The following is a 12,802-nucleotide window of genomic DNA, read 5'->3' on the forward strand; positions in this document are numbered from 1 at the left end:
AATGTTGACTCAAAATCAGTACAACAATCCTTATATGATTTCATAATTAATACCGCTTGTTTACTTATTTGTATAATATTGTAACCTTTAATAGTTTCAATCCTATTCGTTAAATGTTTGTGGTTAAACCACATGTAATTCGAGAACTTAAATGACCTATGTACATGTATTGTAGTATGAATACAAGTCTGTCATAGTCTAAGTATGTCTGAAATTATACTGTGACGTTAAATAAACAATACAGTATAAACAAGGTGATTTAGTTAAAATTCATTCACGATTTTTAACATTGCACCGAATTCTAGTGACTGAAAATGATTCACTCTGTATATTCATAATAGGTTCATAAATGGAGATAAATTTCTATAACATGAGAAGGTAGTAATTTTATAGGTACAGGGGCGGATCCAGCCATTTTAAAAAGGGGGGTTTCTAACCCAGGACAAAAGGGGGGTTCCAATTACATGTCCCCATTCAAATGCATTGATCGTCCAAAAAAAAGGGGGGTTCCAACCCCCGGAACCCCCCCCCCCCCTGGATCCGCGCCTGCGGTATCAATTTATTTCACCAACAATCACCATTTAAAATGAGTGATTTAATCAACATCAGAGTCCTCAGGCAGATTTTGTATGGATCCCCTTATGAAGCTACATATTTGGTTATGCATAAACTTTTCAGTCTTACTCTGGAGACTCAGTAGCTACTTTATATTATTCTAACTCTCTGGTAAAAATTAAGAGAATGCATAATAAGGAAAGTAGACTATGTAACCCTCAAATATTAATTTTAGAACTCAATATCTTACAACAAAATCCCCTGAAGTTATGTATACAACATTGAATTCATACATGTACAATGTATTAACGTTTATTCCGATTAACAGCAAACCAACATATTTGCTTATGCAGAACATCCTGTTGTATCATCATACATACATGTACATACATACATATGCATACATGTACAATAAACAACATGACTTGAAGACAGTTAATAAACATTTAGGCCAAATAAAAATATATGTGTGGTTCCAGTTACATATACTTTTAAAAAATAGGGTCGGTAATTTTTATTTTTGAATGTCAAAATCCGGAAAAAAATCGTGTGTTTACCAAAATTGTTTCCGTTATTATACACGCCCCATCTGGAAGTCCACCATTTTTACATGTGTTTGGTTGTAAATAAACAGTCATGATACGTTTTTAGTTAATTTTGTTGCATTCTGTTATGAATTGTTGCATTTTAGCCATAACAGATACTTGTGATGGAAATTCAGATGACAGAAATCTATGAATTAATTATTTTAATTCACAATCCTCAAAATTTGATCGTTTGAAAATTTATTTTTCAGAAATGAAAAAAAAAGTTCTAGGGTCTGTTTTTTTTTAACTAGGGTCGGTCAGGTTACTGGAACCACACATATATTTTTATTTGGCCTTACTGTGTTCTTGGTGTTTACACATGTATATTTTTACATAAATTTTAATATACAGTGTAAATTCTGCCAGTCTGAGTGACTAAATGACATGTTCATGGTTTATATAAAAAAAAAGTACAATGAAAATAAACATGCTATACTAATCAAAAGGACTATAAATTTGAGTTTAAGGATTTGCTGCAATGTACTAAACATGGTGAACATTTACTCTACAAATTTTTGACTGACAATGATCATGATGAGTAACGAAAGGTATACCAGAATTTTGACCTGACCAATTCTAATTTCAGAAGAACATTACCTCTGCAATAATAAATCTAATTTATTTCCACTATGGAGTATACTGTCCTGTGCCTCCTTGTGTCGGAGCACCTCTGTTTCTACACTTCCTATTTTTAGAATTATGTCCCCTTGTTGTAATCCACATTTAGCGGCTAAACTTCCAGCGTTAACCTGTTGAAAGAAACAAATGTTTAAAGGTCTATACATTGTTTAAAGTAACATGGACAATCAACACAGCTGGTCTATGAAGTAAAGCTCATGTTTTTATTATAGTTTAACCAAGTAAACTTAATCAAGTGTCTATTCTCAGTGTTCTTACATTTTCTTTTAACAATAACAAATTCGTGAAGTTAGGGATCTATAGCTAAACCATTATATTCCCAACTCATATTTTTATGTACTTCTGAATATAAAAATAAAAAGCTAGTTTTCACACCAAAATGTATGAATATAATTTTAAATTTGTCTGCTTTTAGTGCATACAAGTCATTTTGTTTCATATTTTCATCAAGTTATAAGTTGAAATATTATTTTGCTGTGGCAAAGAGGAGTAATATTGTGTTATGCATGTTATGAAGTAAATTCATATAAACTTAAAAGTAATTTGAATGTTAAATTGTAATTAACATGATTAATGCAAACAACTGCCAACTTGCATATTGCACTTTCTTTTTTTATAATAATTTTCAAAATAAAATGATTTTGTAAAAATTATATAGTACTTTTATAAAATTAATATCACAGGAATCCATAATGCATATTTTTGGACTATGGATTTTAAATCAAAATAAATGATTGAAATTTGATACAGGGTGAAAAAGTAAGATCTACAATTTGAAAATGTTTTACTCCGACTATGCCATGCATCTACAGCTACATTGTAATTATTAATAGAAAAATCAAAAATGCATAATTATATGATTGACTATTCTTCCCCATGCACATTGTAGTAATTAACAAGTCTTAGCTGTAGCATATGTTATAAATGAAAATATGATATAAGGGTTGCTAACTTTGCAGTTAGGTTACAATCAGGTTAATTAGCCGCATAGCTTATTCATGTAACTTTATATAATATGAACCAACTACAAATGCATCTAGCCACAACAAGAAATCAGTGTAGGATATGATAATGGTTGAGAGACCTGCACTTAGGTTCAATCAGTTTAAATAGAGTAATCAAAACAAACATTTTGGAAATCAATTGATACATATGTAACAAGATCCTTACACATACATGTGTACCCACACACAGTTAACCAACATGTACATGTACATGTGAATGCAAATGAATCAATTATAATTATTTATGTAGATAAAAATCATAGATGGAATGTATGAAATGTATGATATAACCAGGGTGGTTACATTGTAATTATGCATCTTGCTTCAATCAAATTAATCATTTATGTAATAAAAATAAACGATAAGCTTTAATAATTAAGATTTCCAAATTAGTTAAAAAAGGATGCTGTATTAAAATAAATATGAACGTTTTAATGTGACATTTCCCTTTTCCTTTTTATAATATACAAAATGTAATGCATACATGTATGTTTGTACTTCAACTTGTAACAGAATTTTAAGATCTGTCTTAGAGACCACTAATAACAGCATAATATTTTTTCTTTCTTTATATACATGTACATAATCATTAATCAGTAAACTGACCCTTAGGAACAACTCATGGTCATAATGAAACATTTTGAGGAGTGAGAGAAAGCAGTTCTATTAATAACTATTAGTTTCAGAACCTTTTAGTCACTTCTTCCTTTTCTACAATGTAGCTTATCTATTTCCATTTAACTGACATCATTGACACCTACATGTACATGTACAACTAATCCCATTTTTCACCAGAACTTTAACAACTTTACATACATTAACCACTGTTACTTCCTGTGGTTTATATTGGATGACAAGTTTCCTAACTCTTTGGACAAATGTCTAATTAATTTCTTGATATCATTGGTACAGCTCATACATTTTTCTGAACATGCATGTTGCCGCATTTTATCCCTATCATAGTAGTGCTTCATATCTAACCTCAGTCATTTGATTAAATAGTAAGGTGATTAGGTGCACTTGATTAACAACTTAATTTACACTATGAGACAGGGTCTACCTGATCAGCTCTAGAAGGTTATCGATCTTTAACCAGTGGATTTTGCATACTTGTCATCATCTTTTAGCTACATTATATATAGACAATCAGATTATCATGATTATTACAGATTTGCTTGAAATTATACATGTGTTCTCCTTTAATTTAATTCTTTCAAAAAAATCCTGAAAAATAACAAAAACCAGTAAGAAGAAACAAAAAAAGCCTACCTTCTTTTACCATGTTTACTTTAGATGTCCCTATACTTTTGGGTAAGGTTACGTTTTTTTAAAGTTTAAGGGTTAGGGATAGAGTTAGGTCATGTCGGTATAGTAATAGACAAGAGTTATATTATGAGATAGTATTAGTTCTCTGAGCATTAGTTAAGACAAGTACCTAGCTCTATAAGGTTTTTGACATCTTAACTAACAGAATGTCCTTTCAAAAGTTGCTATCTTTGCTGATTTCATTTCATATTAAAGTCTTAAATAGAACATTACTCTAAAGAAATATTGATCTTTGAAAAGTTTAGTCATAAATCTGATAATTTAGAGATCCCAATTGATGATTCAGCCAGGATCTTTCTTTCGGCCTGGACCATTATATTCCTCTACAATGAACACATAAAAGACCTCATAAAAAAAGATTGTATACTCTTTTTTAAATAAACAGGCCGTGTTTTCTAATCTGTAAGTCTAACACCCAAATATGGACAGATTCAACTCTTGAACTTACCCGCTGAATCGACAACGGACTATGGAAATCCTTTCCTCCTTGCATACGAAATCCCCATGGTGTGCTAGGGTCCACTCGTTCTAATTTAGCCTCCAATGTCAAAACTGACATTTTGACTGGAATGTGCACGTTTATCCTTATCAATGAACTGTCAAAATTTACCTTGCCGAAAAATTTCCTGTTTGTCTATGCGCATACCGAGGCCTTCCGAAAGTGAGTAATACAACTAATAACCATTGAAATAAGATACCTAACAACGGTCTATAATATGTTGACTGCGATATCGATTTCGCAAGTTTTGCTAATTACTTCCAGAATATTTTGATATTCATAATTTGTTTTACTTGATTATATTTTTTTTAATTTCCCATTTTCGAATAAAGATTAAGTTGACTATGATTCTCTACGCATTTGGTTATTTTTTTTTTATCAAAAATCTCAGAGTCAAAAATACAGAAAGCTTGAAAAAGACTTTCCCAAAAAGCTGAAAGATTGTGGATGTTCTTTCCGTAGAACCTTTGGATAACAAATTTATTTTTACATCAGTTAATCTAAATTAGAAAATTACAAAAAAAATCAAAATAAAAACTTTACAACCAAATATACTTAGGCCTATATAATGTATATCTTGTTGCATTCGTATATATATAGAAATGAACGATTTGCATGTCCCAGGCTAAAAATGGATAAAGAGATGAAAAGATTACTAACATGGTAAGAAGATGACCGAAATCTCATAAGGTCAACATTCGTAATTCTTGAAATTAGTGACATATAGCTGTTAATCTCTGTGTCATTTCCTTTCTTGTGGAGAGTTGTCTCATTGGAAATCATGCCGCATCTTCTTTTTATATATTTACTACCACATAAGTTGTAAAATGAACACACTAAGTGTACTATTTCTATATACATATATATAATGATCGTACTGAACGGTCAGAGAAAACAAAACAAAACAAAACAAACTTGAAGCCCATGTGTTGACTGGCAACAGTACACAGTCATGTTTCTAATTTCAAAGATCTAGATTGTAACTGAAAGACAAGTGGATTACACAAAATTGGTACCGCCTTCGACAAAACATGATATTCGCTAGCCAAGGGTGGATCGTAACCCTTGGCTTGCGAAGATGTCGACAAAACTGTAATGTCAAATTTACTAAGTTCCCAATAGCTGAACGATACAATTTCCATTAATATATTTAATGCGTTCAAACTTCAATAGTCAGAAATGAAATCCAATTGAAAGCATAAAACGATTGTAATCTTATAAGCTTTACAAAACAGATGTCGATTTCCCATATCAGGTAACTTGGGTGTCACCAGATGAAGTTACTGAAAATCATATAGATTACAATGGAGGACGTAGATGCGTTAGAAGATCGCTGAAGTTATTCTCTTGAACAACGTAAAAAAAAAGCATTTTATCCTACCATTTTTCTAACCATAAACATATAAATATCATGAATTGTCTAAACAATTGCCGTTTGCTTAACGCCCAATTGCAAATATTTCATGAATGTTGCGGACGGTAAAATGTCTAACATAGGAGAGAAATGGCTAGAGGATATATTGCAGAATGAAAGAAACTCAATTGTTCAAAGAAACATAGTGGTGATAAAGTTTATTCTTGCACCAGCCCAGTAAGGAAAGAGTAGAAGATCGGAATTTCACTTTAACCGGGTAACCCGTTTATAGGGAAATAAATAGATCATAGGAACATACATCATTTGAACATAGCCTACTAGTAAGGGGAAACATACATGAATGTACACATTCACAAAATTATAAGAAATCTAGTTAGGGACAAAAAACTTTCCCAGAACATAGCCTTGTGTGGAGTGAAAATACATGCATATGCGCATCACAAAATGACCAAGAATCTAGGTAGCGACAAAACGCAGTTTGGACATAGTCTTGTAAGAGGGAAAGTTCTACTATAAGGCTTCTAATTAAGGGAGAATAGTCGTTTAAACATAGTGTTTTAGTCTATTGTGAAGAATTGTATCATTGGCAGTGAAACCACATCTTCTTTTTCATGATGTAATTGAACATCAGCTTTGTTCATAATTTTTAGATATAGGAAGATGTGGTGTGAGTGCCAATGAGACAACTCTTCATCCAAATAACAATTTTCAAATAACAATAACAATTTTCAAAAAAGTAAACCATTATAGATCAATGTACGGCCTTCAACACGGAGCCTTGGCTCACACCGAACAACAAGCTATAAAGGGCCTCAAAATTACTAGTGTAAAACCAATCAAACGGGAAAACCAACGGTCTAATCTATATAAAATAAAAAAAAAACGAGAAACGAGAAACACATATAAACTACATAAACAAACATCAGATTCCTGACTTAGGACAGGTACAAACATTTGTTTGTTTCTTGTTTTCGTTTGGATCTGTTGTCACTTTGACACTTAAAGTCCTTACCACCCATTTGGTAGTGATTACTTTTAAACTGACATCTAGGAGCAACCATCAATTTGGTAGTGATTACCTTACTGACATCTAAGAACAACCATCGATTTAGAAATGATTTATTAACTAAAATGTGAGTACAATCACCCATTTGGTAGTGATTACATAACGGAGTGTTATTAAAAAAAAGCATATATTGTATTAATATCTAAGAGCAACCACACATTTGGTAGTGATTAATAAACTGACATCTAAGTGCAACCACCTAATTGATAGTGATTACTTAACTGACATTTAAGAGCAACCACCCATTTCGTGTTAATTACTTATCTGACATTTGAGTGCAACCACCGATTTGGAAATGATAACTTAGCTGACATCTGAGTATCAACCACCGATTTGAAAATGATTAACTTAGCTGACATCTGAGTATAACCATCGATTTGGTAGGGAGTACTTAACTGGCATCTGAGTACAAACACCTATTTGTTAATGATTACTTAGCTGACATCCGAGTACAACCACCAATTTTGTAGTGATTACTTTACTGACATCTGAGTACTTTTAACAACCAACGATTTGGTGTTAATAACTAAGCTGACATCTGAGAACAACCATCTATATGGTAGTGATTACTTAACTGACATTTGAGAACAACAACTACTTTGGTAGTGATAACTTAACTGACATCAGAGTACAATCACCCCTTGGTGTTAATTACTTTACTGACATCTGAGTACAACTACCTATTTTTTAATGATTACTAAACTGACATCTTATAGCAACCACCCATTTGGTAGTGATAACTTTACTGACATCTGAGTACAACCATTCATTTGGTAGTGATAACTTTACTGACATCTGAGTACAACCATCCATTTGGTAGTGATAACTTTACTGACATCTGAGTACAACCATTCATTTGGAAGTGATAACTTAACTTACATCCGAGTACAACCATCCATTTGAAAGTGATAACTTTACTGACATCTGAGTACAACCATCCATTTGGTAGTGATAACTTTACTGACATCGGAGTACAACCATCCATTTGGTAGTGATAACTTTACTGACATATGAGTACAACCATTCATTTGGTAGTGATAACTTTACTGACATCTGAGTACAACTATCCATTTGGTAGTGATAACTTTACTGACATCTGTGTACAACCATTCATTTGGAAGTGATTACTTAACTTACATCCGAGTACAACCATTCATTTGAAAGTGATAACTTTACTGACATCTGAGTACAACCATCCATTTGGTAGTGATAACTTTACTGACATCGGAGTACAACCATTCATTTGGTAGTGATAACTTTACTGACATCTGAGTACAACAATCCATTTGGTAGTGATAACTTTACTGACATCTGAGTACAACCATTCATTTAGAAGTGATTACTTAACTTACATCCGAGTACAACCATCAATTTGAAAGTGATAACTTTACTGACATGGGAGTACAACCATCCATTTGGTAGTGATAACTTTACTGACATCGGAATACAACCATCCATTTGGTAGTGATAACTTTACTGACATATGAGTACAACCATTCATTTGGTAGTGATAACTTTACTGACATCTGAGTACAACTATCCATTTGGTAGTGATAACTTTACTGACATCTGAGTACAACCATTCATTTGGAAGTGATTACTTAACTTACATCCGAGTACAACCATCCATTTGAAAGTGATAACTTTACTGACATCTGAGTACAACCATCCATTTGGTAGTGCTAACTTTACTGACATCGGAGTACAACCATTCATTTGGTAGTGATAACTTAACTGACATCTGAGTACAACCATTCATTTGGTAGTGATAACTTTACTGACATCTGAGTACAACCAATCATTTGGAAGTGATTACTTAACTTACATCTGAGTACAACCATCCATTTGCATAGACAGATCAGGGGGGATTTAGTTGTTTATATAGGAAATCACTGAAGCATGACTGGAGCACGTCCTCCCCCCTTATGTCAGTCAGCGGCCCCCCTGCAAAATATTCTGGTTCCGCCACTGATTTGCTAGTGATTACTTAACTGACATCTAAAAACAACCACCCATTTGATAGTGATTACTTTACTGACCTCTGAGTGGATACTATGCTTTTTACTTTTATATGTCATCTATGGTATCTTACTATGCACTATATGTTTAAAATTCTGTTGTTTTCATGAATTTTGTATGTGTGTATAAATTTTATTATTTAGTCGATTTGAAAAGCTCTCTAGAGCTTGTGTTTATGAGGTCTATTGAATATTGACCTGAAACTAAACTTCGAATGGAATTGATTGCCACCATCGGGCATGTGTGGGTCTCTTCTACCTGTTTGTTATCTAGACATTATTTATAGTGTTGAATTTATTTCTCATTCCCCTATTCCAAATTATCCCTTTCTTATCATGTTATTGACATTTTAAAAACCATAATACAACTTTTCATAAACTTTATTCCAACAAATAGATAAGTGGTGTAAAGCAGTATACAAAATAGCAGATCTAAATATTGCAGGGTATAACAACAACATTCATTACATTCTAAAAATAACTTAACACTATACACAAATGACAATTTATACTCATTGAAGATATTATTCAAATTAGATGCAACTGAAAAAAATAAACATGTATTCTTTATAAATGATAAATGGATAGGGATTTAGAGAGCAAACAAAACCCACTAAAACTCACTAAGAAAATTGGAGGGAAAATATAAATATCAGTCATTATGAATATAATATTTCCATATTGACCTAAAAGTTTCTTCCTTAATATAATGTCAGAATACACAATTTTATGCTGTATGCATCATTGTAGAAAGATAATATGCTGATTTTAGATCTAGGGTGTGTTTGGATATACGCCTGAGGCGGCCTACGGTTACCCATAGGTACCTATGGGTAACCATAGGCAACCTCAGGCGTATATCCAAACACACCCCTAGTGATCACTTGAGCAACTAAAAATTCTGGATGACTAACATAACTGTATCACTGTCTGTTGTGAGACAGGGAAAAAGTATCATGAAAAAACAGAATACAAAAATAGTTTGTTTTTTTTGACTGAAGGCTACAATGTGCTACATGTATATTTCAGAATTGTGTGTAAAAATATATAAATAATCTAATCTTCTAAATATACTACAACTTTCTAATCTAAATATACTACAAACATTTAACTATAAAAATAATTTTAAGCACCTTTGACAGGAAGTGCCCATATGGGACATTGCATATAAATGTAAATATTACAAAATTAATAAAACAAGTCAAAATAAAATAAAATATCTATTCTGGTAAACAAACATCTGAACCTTGCTATGGTTATTATATATATACATTATTGGCAGTTAGGCATGTTTGACTTTTCATCTAGATCAAACGTTTTGGTAAATCCTTGAAAATCTTTCTTTTTCTTTGCCTTACAATATTTATTTTATTAACTGAAAAAGAAAATGAACATTGTTATTTTATGTAAATGTTTGATCTAATAAACAGTAATCTAAAGGACATCTATTATTGTCTATATTCCATTGTGTACATTCCAACATAGCATTGTCGTTAACTATTTTACTTTTTCCATGTCCAAATACCAATCTATTCTTAGAAGGTAAATTTACTTTTTCCCCAACTGTTTTTTTTGTAATAAAAGTGGGCTATTTAATGCTATGCAAAATAAGAAAGAAAAGGAAAATAGAGCAAGGTTCAACTGTACTTCTATCAAACTTATAATATCTTTTAACATACAATCAGATGTGTCAGTCAAATTACACAGTGTGGGAAAATACCATTGCAAATTTATTATTTGATTCAAGTAAACCATACTCTGTTATATGTTCTCCTTATACTCAATAAGGTCAGGTCATAATTGTCTGACCTAGATTTAAGCATCTGTTTCCACCAGTTATTTACTACAGAAACTAATTTAATATTACCATGTGACTGAATATGATATGATAAGTACAACAGATACTTAATCAATGGTATTTTCACATCTAGTGTAATCAAATAAAGTAACATATAATAAGAAAAGCTAAAAATTTAACAAATACTTTCATTTTAATACATGAATCAATGCCCTTTTTCATGTAAAAGTTCACAGTAACATAACAAACACAACAAGAATGTGTCCTCAGTACACGAATGCCCCACTCGCACTATCATTTTCTATGTTCAGTGGACCGTGAAATTGGGGTAAAATCTCTAATTTGGCATTAAAATTAGAAAGATCATATCATAGGGAACATGTGTACCAAGTTTGAAGTCGATTGGACTTCAACTTCATCAAAAACTACCTCGACCAAAAACTTTAACCTGAAGCGGGACAGACGGACGAACGAACGAACGGACGGACGAACGGACGGACGAACGGACGCACAGACCAAAAAACATAATGCCCCTCTACTATCGTAGGTGGGGCATAAAAAGATGGATACAGACACCAAAAAGGAAAGCAATAATTCATTGAACAGAAAGGACCTTTAAAGAAATATTTAAACATTTCAAGTAAAAATATATGTATATTATATAAATATTTAACAGTCCGTATTTGTTGTGTTATGTCAGTCTCAGATTAATAAAATATACTTCGGATATCTCTGAATTTACAATCTTATTGACTGTTTCACGAAACAATCTTTTTTATCTACACTTGCATATATACTTAGGTCTATTGAAAGTTTTCTGAAACAGTACTCAGAAGCTAGGTACACACAAAATGTTAAAAATCTTTTACATATTAAATACTCAAAAAAAGGAGAAAAGAGGAGAGTGGGGGACAAAATACAATTAACCACTCCAAAACATTCAGAACAAACTTTCATTCACACAATATATCTGTGGAGAAGTATCCAAAAACTTTTAAAAAATACAACCCGTAGGAACTAACTAGGTATATAAAATTCATATTTCTTAAAATATGGACATACTAGCAGCTAATTTATAACTATTTCTACTCAATTTGTTTTTTGTCAATCAAGTTTTGTAAAAATAAATGTCTGAACTCGTAAGGGTAGATAGTCAATATATGCTGTAGAAAAAAAATCATAAAAAAATAAAAAAAATATTGAAGCAATAAAAGATGATATGCATTAGTTTTGAGTTAAGATGATATCATATTGTAGTGATTTTCTGATTAAAATTGCACATGTTTTCAAATGATACTGCAAAAAAAAATAAACTTCTGACTAGTCAAGAAAGATAACTTGCAAAATAGATTTGGAATGGACGATAACTTTATGCAGTTGAAATAAAGATGTTGATTCTCAATGAAATCTAAATATCCTAGATATAGCTGATTTTCAGCAGTTTTAACCCATTTTACACACCCTATTACAAATGATGTATCCCCATACATTTACAACAAAGTGGGAGCATTAAGCCCATTATTACCCAGTATCATCCACCATACAAAAAAATACATTTAATACAAAATTTCTATTTTAGGTTTCACCTTTAAACATTGAAACATCCCCAAGAAATATCTGCTTATGCTTGAATGACTTAAATCTCCAAGCTTATAATATGGTACATGTATATGTACAACAATATCATTATTTAAAATATTCCACCAGAGAAAACTAAGTCATAATATCATAGAAACATAATCTTCAAAAATATAGTTGAAGTTACAATATACAGTAACAGAAAAAAACTGACCAAAGTTTGTATTGTATCACAGCTTAACAATAGTATACATGAAATTTGAAGGCACATTTCTTTATTTTAACCTTACCCTGAACACAAAAAAGCAATTTTGTAAAAAAATAATTTTCTGTGTATCTACACAGTAAGCAGTATAA

General features: G+C 31.6%; 1 protein-coding gene across 17 annotated transcripts in view; it reads right to left on the reverse strand.

Annotated features, from left to right (window-relative positions):
* The window catches only part of LOC143044208 (PDZ and LIM domain protein 7-like), a 58,604-nt gene extending 53,829 nt beyond the window's left edge, over positions 1–4,775 (reverse strand). For 11 of the 17 annotated variants that reach the window (XM_076216116.1, XM_076216131.1, XM_076216122.1 and 8 more), the window contains exons 1-2: positions 4,560–4,774; positions 1,740–1,891 (exon numbers count right to left, since the gene is read on the reverse strand). In XM_076216116.1, the coding sequence (XP_076072231.1) occupies positions 1,740–1,891; positions 4,560–4,670 (263 nt within the window). In that variant the 5' untranslated portion in view covers positions 4,671–4,774. Of the gene's footprint in view, positions 1–1,739; positions 1,892–4,559 lie in introns of all 17 variants that reach the window. The other 6 variants (XM_076216121.1, XM_076216115.1, XM_076216114.1 and 3 more) reach the window with 2 other exon arrangements.
* Between the last annotated feature and the right edge of the window lie 8,027 nt (positions 4,776–12,802).

This window comes from Mytilus galloprovincialis, chromosome 9 (assembly GCF_965363235.1).
Source record: "Mytilus galloprovincialis chromosome 9, xbMytGall1.hap1.1, whole genome shotgun sequence".
NCBI lineage: Eukaryota > Metazoa > Mollusca > Bivalvia > Mytilida > Mytilidae > Mytilus > Mytilus galloprovincialis.